This window comes from Atractosteus spatula, chromosome 13 (genome assembly GCF_055471065.1).
Source record: "Atractosteus spatula isolate fAtrSpa1 chromosome 13, fAtrSpa1.hap1, whole genome shotgun sequence".
In the NCBI taxonomy this organism is placed as follows: Eukaryota; Metazoa; Chordata; class Actinopteri; order Semionotiformes; family Lepisosteidae; genus Atractosteus; species Atractosteus spatula.
The window spans coordinates 39,311,745-39,324,102 of NC_142718.1; the positions used below are offsets into that span (position 1 = coordinate 39,311,745).

Here is a 12,358-nt window from a genome sequence, read left to right on the forward strand (position 1 = left end):
AACTCATACTTCCAGGTTCATAGACCGCTGGGAAAACTGGCCCCTGCGTGTGTCTGCGTGTGCATTGGCTTGCCAGGACAGGCTCCAGTTTCCCCTGCCCCTGTACTGGATCGCGCAGGTTAGAGAGTGAATGGATGGATGCAGCTATGACTTCTGCCACTCGAGTGCCCAGTGCAGAGTCTGTCCTGTTATACATTTTTCCATATGTTTCCAGTTGACCTGTTATGAAGGGCACTTTTGTATTTATTCTTTATGGCTTCTTTCTCCACTGTCTCCTGGATCGTCATCGGAAGCTTGAAAACGCTTTCTGCTGTGTTGCCCATGATGTCATGCGGGTGTGCTGGGGGTCAGCCTTCTCTCGATGCCTGTTTTTTCAATCAGTCTGTTTACATTTCAGAATCGCACTCTGTAACTATGCTTGCTTTGGTAGAGGGTCTTTTTTTTTAGTGAATAACATCATGCCAAAAATATGTCAGCTGTATTCCATCAGAACTCCAAACAAAGGGAAGAGAAAAGATACGGAAATACAGCTCGGCGAATGTGAGAAAGTTAAGGCGACCTGATTGCCTGCAGGATTATCATCAGAACATCAAAGCCGGCATGGCGAGCCCTCTCTCCGAGATAATGGGAGAAAAAAAGCAAACGGATGGCAGTGATATTGAAAATGTTCCTCTGCACCTTTGCAGAGTGCCTTTTCCCGGGAACACTTTGACCTGAACGCCTGCTTGTTCCTTCCAGCTGGTGTCCAATGTCCTGATCTTCTCCTGTACCAATATCGTGGGGGTGTGCACTCACTACCCAGCGGAGGGGTCCCAGAGACAGGCCTTCCAGGAGACCCGGGAGTGCATCCAGGCCCGGCTCCACTCTCAGCGGGAGAACCAGCAGCAGGTGAGCCGTGCCGGGCCCGCGGAGGGCCGCGTGGGGGGGTCCCTGCGGGCCTGCCATGCAGATGTCCGCGGAACAAGCCCCAGGCCTTTCTTTTCCCACACCTGCGTGTGCCGTGGGGGGGGGGGGGGCTTTTCTGCAGCTGCAGTGCGAGGAGGGGGCAGCGGTCGGGCGCCCTCGTCACCCTCCTGCACTGGCGCTGTTTGGGCACTCAAGCTTGGATTCGAAATATTCACCTCCTTTGTAACTAAAAGAAACGGGACATGATTGGAAGGGGGGGGTTCATCTTTATGCAAGGCATGGTCTGTGTTTTTGTGGACTAAAATACCTCAGAACTGTGGGGGCAGTTATTGGATGGATTCCAGGAGAAGATGATATTCGCTGTTTGATCCCTAAGATGTGGGCTGGTATGTAAATGCGGTCGCTGGTGGGAGATCCATTCTATTGCTTTCCCAGTATTAGCCACATCGTTTCTCCATGGAGCGGGGTCCTCCCACCCTGCACCTGGAGGGTGAACTCCAGTCTTTGGCATCTGAAACTGCAGGTGCTGCCAGAGTATTGCGCGCACACACACACACACACACACACACACACATTTGTGTGTGCACTTTGCACTATGTGTAGCCTGTCTACAATATCTACTGTACATCAGTGTCCTGTCTGTGTTTGCACCGTGGACCAGGAGGAACGATATTTAGTTCCACTGTATACTTGTATATGGCTGGAGTGACAAATAAACGTGAACTGGAACTTGATATTTAATTTAACAAATCACCTGCCCCGTGAATCACACCACAATTGTCCCCAGTCCCCATTCATGATGAAAGGGTGAGTGGAGCTGTGACATGTGCTGTATCGGGGCCCCCCTGGAGCAGGGATTGGGGCTGTCATGGTGTTCTCACAGCTGTGTTTCTCAGGGCAGGGGCCTGAAACTCCTTCCTCTGCTTCTTCACGCAGGAGCGACTCCTGCTGTCTGTGCTTCCTCGCCACGTTGCCATGGAGATGAAAGCCGACATTAACGCCAAGCAGGAGGATATGATGTTTCATAAGATTTACATCCAGAAACATGACAACGTGAGGTGAGTGGATTAGCACCTAACATGGAGACATTTGAATGCATCCAACTTCAAAAGAGGAAACTTTGTAAAATAGTCTCATCACCTGTTTATTTACATGAAAGGTTTTCTTAGAGAGCAGAACAGCAGCTGGGGATTCTTCTTTGTCAATTGCATTTTCAGCAGAATATTTTCTCTTGAATTCACATCTGGTCGGCCTGATAGCCTTTACATTCTCCTGGCCAGGTCACCTGGAATTCCAAGAGTTTTTCTGTTTAATATTGCACGATGTTTAACTGCTAAAAGTTCAGCTCCTTTTTTTTTCATTCGGTTGGTTTTTCCGTGTTTGGAACGTGTCGTGGCAGGGCATGAAAGCAGCTTGCATGCCAGCACTGGCGGGGTGAAAGTCCCTCCAGGACTTCCTGCATCCCATCTTTGCCTGGTTCCCTTTAAACACCCAGGCTCTCCATTTCCTCTCACTTTCTCTTTGTTTTCATGCCCAAGCTTTACTTATTTCATTTACTTTGAGGTTCAGGTCACGTTTTGTTCGTTATAGAAGAATAATCATGCATATGAATAAGTTTCCTTAGCATATAGCAGGTTGCATTTGACTCACAGCCAAAGTCGAGTAGTTTGAGGTTCCCAGATTTCACCATGGAAAGACCCTAGAGCGCTAGAAGGTGACCAATTTGTAAATACTAACACGGTTCCTCCTCATGAACTACATGCATGTTTTATAGGAATATAAATAAATGAAGGCTTTTCAATACATGATGTTATAAAGCTGCACCTATGTCTTTAATTCAGCATACGTGCCAATATTTCTGATGTTCAATCCAGCATTTTTACCAGCATTTGCGTGCAACTGCAGAGCTTTTTAATTGGAGTAGTGTTTGCATATCTTCTTTAACCGTTTTTTCATTTAAATACAATATTTCTATGGGTATATACAATTCATTTTATTTAAAATATTACTAAATGTAAATTGTATTAGATAACCTGTGGCGTACTCAATTGAATTATTTTCTTCATGGTATACTTGTACCAGCACACGGGGTCTGTGCGCTGCTAATAGTATGGCTTGAGCGGTTAACGCAGGGGGTGTTAGAGTGACTGCCATCTAGTGATCTGTTTAAGCATTGCATCACTGCAGATCAAAGAAGACGTGGAGAATGCTGATGGACGTTACGGTACAATGCTACCTTCAGCAGCTGCGCAAACTTTGTTGTATCCCTTAATATACATTCTAGGTCACTGCTGACTCGTCCTGTTTGGGAAAATTCAACTCCGTCTTTGTAAGCAAACGTTTTTTCAGGTCTTATTGCTCTGTGTGCAGATGACGCAGAAGTGTGTCTAAGGTTTTATCTTCTGAGTCTCTCTGAAAGCAGGAGCCAGATGTTGGTGGCTGTGCCTTTTGATTAACAATGTAGCCTTGAGGCCACAGCAACAGAGCAAGAGGTACTATCCTTACTGTCACGCGACTGTCCCGTGATAATGTCTAAAGCTACAGTTACTCTGGAAAGTCCAAGACCGGAAAGCGTGGCGAGAGATGGCCTATAGAATCGTCATCATCATCATCACAGTTACTCTGCAAAGACAATGAACTCCTAAAACGTTTTGAAATCCCTGTTGTTTAATGAAGTAGGGAAACATACCCAGGCAATACAGCCTGTTTCCTGTTGCTATTCAACCCAGGGAGAATTCACTCCAACTGCAAGCACATCTCCCTTTTAAACCTGCACCTGCTGCAGACCCTGGATATCTTCTGCCATACATCAGGCTTACCTTTCACATCTCAGCCTTTGAACGTTCAACTGTATTTAGACCTGACTACTTCCAAAACTGCGTTATTGATTTAGAGTTAATGAAGCTGTGCAATACGTTTTGCTGTACAGTGTGACTTTTTGTGTTAGTTTTTTCAAGTCCCAGAGGTACGATTGTGTCCACTGACCATTTTGGTTCACCTGTCTAAATTATAATTCTAGGTATGAATGTAAATTTTGCCTCATGAATGTTATGGAACGATTTATCCCACGAAAAAAAAAGTTTCTACAGTGTGAAAGATTTGTTATGTGGATGTAGACATTTTTTTTAAAAGACTGATTCAGAGCTGTAAAGAAATGGCAGCAGTAATTACCCGTTAGCAGCAGAAATTAGTGATATATTGGGGTCTGACCCTGCTGGTGAAATGTACTTTCACATCTCCCCTATGATACAGTTTGTTCTTAGTAACAGAGGGGTTTCTACAGCTTTATCCCCAGACGTAGCTGCTGTTAGCTACATAAACATCCTTAAATTCTGAGCTAAATGGTCTTGCGTTGGGAACAGCTACAGTATTGTGAGGTCCCCAGTCAAGCTGAGTCATCTTTGAAATGCTAATTAAAAAAAAGGTACTATATGTGAGGCATGTATAAGTAGTCCTGAACAATAAAGAGATACAGTAAACTAAGGACAGTTAAGAAATTGTGTTATATTATTTAAAGGTTGGGTAATGTGAAAATATGAGAAACCAAGTTGTGCAGTGTAGCTCTGATAGGATTTAGTCATACAGTGACAATTGCTGAAAAACAAATAACTGTTTTATTTAAAAATTGAAACAGTAGCTCACTGGAGGCTGTAGCAGCAGTGACTCATGTTAAAATCTGAAAGCAGAGGTCTCTTTCAATTTCAAAAATAAAATGAAGATGTTTGAGTTGTGGAGCCTCTTCACAGACAGAGAAAACATGAGGTAGAGGGGTACAGGTACAAAACATGAGGTAGAGGGGTACAGGGAGAAAACATGAGGTAGAGGGGTACAGGTACAAAACATGAGGTAGAGGGGTACAGGGAGAAAACATGAGGTAGAGGGGTAAAGGGAGGAAACATGAGGTAGAGGGGTACAGGGAGAAAACATGAGGTAGAGGGGTACAGGGAGGAAACATGAGGTAGAGGGGTACAGGGAGAAAACATGAGGTAGAGGGGTAAAGGGAGGAAACATGAGGTAGAGGGGTACAGGGAAAAAACATGAGGTAGAGGGGTAAAGGGAGGAAACATGAGGTAGAGGGGTACAGGGAGGAAACATGAGGTAGAGGGGTACAGGTACAAAACATGAGGTAGAGGGGTACAGGGAGGAAACATGAGGTAGAGGGGTACAGGGAGAAAACATGAGGTAGAGGGGTACAAGTACAAAACATGAGGTAGAGGGGTACAGGGAGAAAACGAGGTAAAGGGGTACAGGTACAAAACATGAGGTAAAGGGGTACAGGGAGAAAACATGAGGCTGGGTAACGGATAGATGAAATGGGGCTAAAGAGATGGAAATCGAGGCAACAACCTCCAGGGGGAAGAATGGACGCACTCTGGAAATGAAAGCAGAAATCGGAAAGAAATTTGTCAATAGCGCTGGGGGAATGTGTGGACCACGAGTAAGGCAACACGTACTGTAGCTTCTTACGTGTTTCTTTAGGAAGCTGTGAATCATGGTGAAAAGATAGACAGAATGAATTGCAGGCATGGTCAGGAGAGGACAAATGGCAGATTATTGGCTGGTTCAACTGGATCAGCAGATGTTTTGGATCTCCCTTGTGGAATGTCAGACTTTTTTTCTGTTAGACCCAAATAAATCATAATCAAAGAGCTTCATGCAGTGCAGGACAACCACTGTGCTCTAATAAGGCAGTGGGCTTTCCTGCCAATGACCTTTTTCTTTAAACAGAAGTGAGCCACACACTTATAATGTTTCTTTATTAGCCCTATACAATTTCTTGCATTAGGAATTCGTCTTTTCGCATACCCCAGCTTTTCTCCATGGAGACACAGACACACAGACAGGGAGAGAAGCTGGGGGTCAGAGTGCAGGGTCTTCCATTGTACAGCGCCCCTGGAGCAGTTGGGGTTCAGGGCCTTGCTCAGGGGCCCAACGGAGTAGGATTCCTCTGCTGGCTGCGGGATTTGAACCGGCAACCTTCCAGCCACAGGCGCAGATCCTGAGCTCCAGAGCCACCGCTCCGCTAAGTCACTTCATGTACACTAAGTCATTGCAAGTCATTTGTTTATTCGATTTTCATTTATACCGTTTTGGTCACCTTTGTGTCCCATCGCCTTCCAAGTTTCATCTGGATTTTCACAAACCACATTATAATTTGTGTAGTGCCAGAATAAATTTAAGGTGGGACCTGTTTGTCTGCTGTGTTTTTCTGTTTCCAGGAAGATGAAAAATAATATAAGGAAGTAATCTTTGTTTAAGTTTTCAAACTATTTAACAAACATGGAGGAAATGAGACTTTTGGCTTGAGATTTAAATAAATGAATTGTTTTCAGTGATAGATTTTTATTACTTTTCTAAACCTATGAATCAGACATAAACCAGTTAGTGCTGACCAGTCTTCAAAAGAAACTTTGAGAAAAGAGTTAAAACCAAAATTAGTCCCAGATTGTTGTAGAATTGTTTTTTAAATAACATTTTTATTAATATGTGCATGCTTTTGAGAAAAAACTGCACTGTCTAGGCTTCCAAACTAATTCTTCAGATGTAACCTAAAAATAATATTGGAGGAAAGTATACTGTCCAGAATAATAGAAGAAATAAAAATAAGCATGGACACTTAAATGAAAAAGGGTAGTGCTCTAAATGTTAATGCTATGGCTTTTCTTCATCTACAATATAAAGATTACAATAGCAAGGATACCCAAGGATAACCAATGTGGTTGTGTGAGTTCAGTGCTGGGAATAGGCAGCTATGTTAGTGTCCCCTGCTGTAGTGCTTTGTACTGAACAAACAAGCAACAGGACAGGGAGCCCTCTTGAACAAATCACTTGGCAAGAAGCTCTGAGAAAAATTACTCACATTTTCCATAACAGTCGAAAGTCCTTCCTGACAGATGTGCTTGTGATATTTCGTAACCTTTTGTCTCAGTACATGCTTACATCTCTGAAATTTTACTGAACACCATTAGTTGTTTTTTTCTTCCTTGAAATGGGGAAACTCTCTAATCAGATCAAAGCTTTCTGGTTAGTTGAGGATTAATACTTTCATATTTAGGACTCAAATTTCTCTTAAGCTCCTCAAATTCAGCAGTTCCTGAGTCTTTATTCACCTTGGTTAATCTGACACTTTCATTGATAAATCTGACAGTTATGTTTAAAGTCCTGTCAGATAAAAAAAAAAACTGCCCCATTGAATAAACTGGAATTTTATTCCTCATGTGTCTCTCTCTTCTCTGAATCCGAGAAGCTCTGCCGTTTCACCCATAACATGTGTCTGCCCTGACACATAGCGCCTTGTGGAGAAGAAAAGAGTGTTTTAAATACCTAGAAATAAAACAGAGAATCTAAAATAATAATGCTTTATGAAGCCCTGTGTAGCAGAATAGCTGTGACAACTGTGTTCCTGTTGTCAGGTTGCTGGAAATGAAGAGATCTTTATTCTCACTCATTAAACTTGCTCTGCCCTCGTCCCAGGCCCGTCACAGTCACATAATCATTACAAAGGTTTCCCAGGTGCCTTTTATAATGATGTTACTTAAAACAGAGCAGAAACCAAACAGCAGTATGAACCTGTTATTTAAGATTGTTCAATAGGAGCTATCACAAGCAAGTATGGACTTGTCACTCACTCTCTTGTTAATAATGTAGCAGCTCGATAAGAGATTGTGGTTTCTCCCCAATCATATTGTTTTGAAAATAAAGAGGACAGATGCTGTGTTGTGTGTGCCAACATCATTCTGTGCAGGGCAATTTATAAAAGCACTCGCCTATGGTTTCATTTCTGTAAAGAATTTGTTTATATTTAGTCTCATCTTCAGTCAACACCAACATGATTTTCCATATCAAAACACAGTTCAAGGCAAACCTCTGGGTCAGAATACAAAGAGCAGGTGAAACAACTAGTATTGTTTGTTAGCTGAGATACAGAAAGGTTATCTAACTTTATATCTATACAAGAACTTCTTTCTTGTTCTGTTATAAATGAAACGTATATACAGTACCTTTTGAAACAAACGAAGTACTTGATTCAGTGAATATGAGAGCTCATTGAATCATTAGCAAAAAGCATTGATTAGAGTAAGCAATCTTTTTTGTGAAATATTTTAAATTTTAGTCAAACAAATGTTAAACAAAACCAGATTTCTCTCAGTTTCATATTATAATGTTTGCAGGGGGTCACGTACGCACTGTGAAGAAAATGTACGTGAATTGTACAACACTGCCATCTGGGGGGAATGCTTTATTCATCAATTATAGAAAGCAGTTAGTAAATAAAAAGAGAAAGAAGAGCCAGGTAGCTCATATTGGGATTGTAAGTACCAGAACAAGAAAATATCATCCTCGTTAAAAATATATTCTAGAATGTGAATCTCTCTATCATTCTGAAACAAAGAGGCAACTTGTAAGGAGTTACTAAATAGAGACAAAAAGAGGATTGGCAATCCCCTGTATTCAGGGATTTTGTGAATCTTTCTACTGATATTGTAATTGTATTTAAGTATGTAATTAATTGTAATTAAAACAAATCACAGGAACATCAGTAGAAATTAAGTACTGAAGTCTGTATGGGGAGACCGGGTTGAATTGGCACTAAGATATGGGAGTGTCAGGATTCAACCAAAGTGATCACAGAACAAAGGAATAGGAGTCTAAACCCCAAGCATACCTTTCACAAGTAGAGTGAGGATTTTAATGTACTGCTGCATCCCTTTCAACATGAATTTAGACAAGTTTGCAAGATATGCCAATACTTTATATGTAATATAAAGATGTAATGTAAAGATGAGTGGATCTTAGTACAAAATTTTCTGTAGTGTTTGACCAGTGGCACAGTTGGAGTTAGGTCAGATTTCTCTACTGTAGAGTTTAACATTGAGTAATGCAATATGGAGCAAATTATTTTTTTATCCACAAATATCACATTTTGATATAAAATAAATTTGTAGAAAATGGTGCATCTAATGGTGAAAATGGATGATCTTATAGCAGTATAGGTGGTATCTCCATATTGTGTACCAGAGAAAAAAATATAGTAATTGCTGATTACGTAGGTGGAACCAGCATGTCACTTTGCACTGTCTCATTTATTAGATTGTGTATGAATGTAAAAACATCAAACAGGATATGCCTCAAAATAACAAAGGAATGAAATTAGGGATTTTGGTTTGGTACAGCAATTCAAAAACCCAGATTGAACCATAGATATGTCTGTTTCTTCAGCCAGCCTTCCAAAATCCTAAGAAAGTGTGAAATTCTGTGAAGAAAGGATACAAACTGCCATTCTAAGACGTATCCTAGAACTGAAAGAATCCTGTCCAGTTTTAGGAGGGTTTTCAGTTTATTCCTACAACATTTCTGGAAAACATAAACCACACAGTGCTGCAAAATCTGTATATTATTAGGAATGTTCTGTTCCTTCACAGAAGATCTCCCAGTAAGTATGAAACATATGTAGAAGCTTAAATATCAGTTGGCAAGACTATTGGTCAGGTAATTTGGCTAGGAAATCAAAGGTCAAAATGATAAAAGAAATGAAGGATTTTCCTTTTGGGAATTTAAAAAAGCAAGAGGCAGGGTTTTGAAATGATCTGAAACAAGCCAGGAGCCAGTACAGCAGAATAGAACACTATGATGTATTATTCATAGTGAGCTATTCCTAGTCAGCACAGAGCCCTGTGAGCTTCACAGACAGGAGTGTCAGGCAGGGTCTTTGTAGGTATCTGAAATTACTGAAGCACCACCTCGAGAAGAGAGAGAATATTCAAGGGCTAACTGGAGGTACTGTACAGTAGGTAGGAATTGAAACTCAAAGAGAAAATAGCCCTATTGTTATTGACTGTCTTCAGTTAATTGTGTAGAAGATCAAAGCCCTTTTGCCTTTAGTGTCACAGTGCAGTTTTTGTATTATAATGCAGCTGTAGGCTTTAGCTTGGCCTTTGGAGCTGAAGGTGTTGAGTCCACACCTTTAGACAAAGAAATACATCCACCTGCGGGAAGCAGGGCGAGAGACACACACTCTTCTCCCTCTTACTCTTGTTATCCTCTGGGGGTACCACAAATGTATTAACATACTTGGACTGGCTTCATCACTCTGTTAGCTGATGTGTGGTGACGGTGCTGAGCGCACTTTGGCTGCCATTGCATCATCCAGGTGGGGGCTGCATGTTGGTGGTGTTGGAAGGGAGTTCCCATTACCTGTAAAGCACTTTAAGTGGAGTGTCCAGAAAAGTGGTATACAAGTTTAAGAAATTAGTACTAGTAGTAGTATACAGATTACATTTGAGGTCAAGTCCAGTGAGATTAGTAAATCTTCAACTGGTGCATCATACCTGTAGATAACTAAGCCACAATAAAATGAGCAGCATTGGGAGAACTGAGTGAAAAAAAGGGATATTAGGGAAACGGGCAGCCAGCAGTACAGAAATAGGTTTCAATGCTGCAGTTTTCTAGTAATGTTTGTCATTACAAGGTCTGAATAAAGAATTTTTTTCTCCAGAGTATTTTTAATTTTTGTACACAGAGTTGGAAAATTTTAGTGAGTGCATCAGCTTCGTCAGTAGAGATCTTCTGCACTTGACAGGAGATTAATTCCTCATTGAGCTTCCTGGCTTTTTTGATGTCAATGCAAGATATGTGATGTTGAGTGTCCTGCTTTTGATCTTTTCTAAATATAATTATGTTTGTGTCTATTTATCTGTGATTCTGAGCAAAAATCTACCTGCGATAATAAAACATATGTCAATCTAATACAACTCTTAAACAGATTTCATAATTTTCTTAGTGAGTGAGGAATTCAGGCACAGATGATAGAAATGTTTGTTCTCGGGTATCAGGTATATAAAATGCACATACTGTATAAATATAAGCAAAGACATCAGTTCTAAATATCTGCCTGTGCTGTTCCGTGAAGGCAAAGCCAGACAAAAACTCTTGTTCTTGAGGGAATTTTCTATATTTTGCTTTATCTGAGAGGCAGACCAGCATTTGAAAAAAAAAAAATGATACTCATGTTTTTGGGTCTCTACATAGCTGAGTCTGTTGTAGTCAAAAAAGTATGGGCTTGGAAAATATGTCCTGCAGATTTAAATGTGACCTGTATCTAAACTCATATCGTGGCTAATTTTTAGACTTATAATTGCAGATGCTATACAACACATCCCTGGCCTGTGTTTTAAATTGATTGACTTTCTGTCCAGGAAAGCATGAAATCCAGAGTTTTTTTAAAACAGAGCAACATTCAATACTCCAAACCTTCTTTAATATATTAAGAGTACCTACAGTAATATACAGTATATACAGTATGCACTATGTAGGGATGATACAGTTGAGTGTACATGAGATCTGTATCAAAATCGCTGATGATTAAATGTGTACTAAGGAAAGTTTATGAAGTGCAATAGCACTAACATTGATACTGCAGTATTCTTCACTGGACTGGACACTGAAAACACAGTTTTCAACGCATAGACATCCGCAGAAACGGGGGAAATATTGAGAGAAAATTGACCGAACCATCACATCTCTGGAAGGTGAAAGGAAACTAGAGCTCCCAGAGACGATCCACAGATCCAATCTTGTTGAAGGAGAACATGCAAACAGGAGGAACACCCCAGGTCGAAAGAGAAACCTCAGAGGTACAGTATGATGTGGGCAATTAAGGCTCCATCTGTGGTGTTGGCAGGTGACTGGTGACCGGTTATTGTAAATGTACAGTATGATGGCAGCTAAGTATTTTGTTACCTAGTGTTGTTTTAATCTGGTTGATTATAAATGGAAATCAGGCTTTTTCGTCACAGGGATCATACACATGGTTTAAATTAGTGTAAACAAGCACACATTGCTGTTCTCCTCTAGCAGTGTAAAGGTGTCCTTCCCACAGGTACTTGTGATTTCATTCACGAGGTTTATAAACAGACTTAATTAGAAGCTTAATTGTCAATCTGTGTGACCTTTCAGCTCTCCAAGTTAACTGCCTGCAGGTTTTGGATTTTTTCCATTTCCCAAAGCAGATTGAACCTTAGACCAGTGAAAATTAACAATACCGTCAAAGAGTTGTCCCACATAAACCTCCCAAGGCAGTCTGGGATATTAAAACACCACTAGCCATTATTGATAGTACATAATCTAGCTGTTCAGACTTCTAGTTTGCTCTTTAGGGTCTAGTACAATGCATTCTCTCAAAGTACAGTGCCATCCACCTGGAAAGACACAATCTCTTGACCAGAACCACTACAACTACCCATCATTATCTTTGTCTTCCTCATCTTCATGGTCATTGTCATCATCATCACAGTGCTCCTTTCTGTAACTTGTTGGTTACAACGCCTTTGTAGGTCTCTTCACATTTTAGGGAGAAGTTACAGTAAATGACCTGATAGGATGTTACAAACAAGGGAGTCTGACAATTTTAAAGCACCAGCCCAACAGACTACTCATAGCCCTCTTGATGTCT

The 12,358-nt window shown here is 41.0% G+C and overlaps 1 protein-coding gene across 1 annotated transcript in view; it reads left to right on the forward strand.

Annotated features, from left to right (window-relative positions):
* Positions 1-12,358, forward strand: part of adcy5 (adenylate cyclase 5) — a 95,678-nt gene that overhangs the window by 48,457 nt on the left and 34,863 nt on the right. The window contains exons 2-3 of the mRNA XM_088930367.1: positions 739-888; positions 1,843-1,964. Of these exons, the coding sequence (XP_088786493.1) occupies positions 739-888; positions 1,843-1,964 (272 nt within the window). The remainder of the gene's footprint in view (positions 1-738; positions 889-1,842; positions 1,965-12,358) is intronic.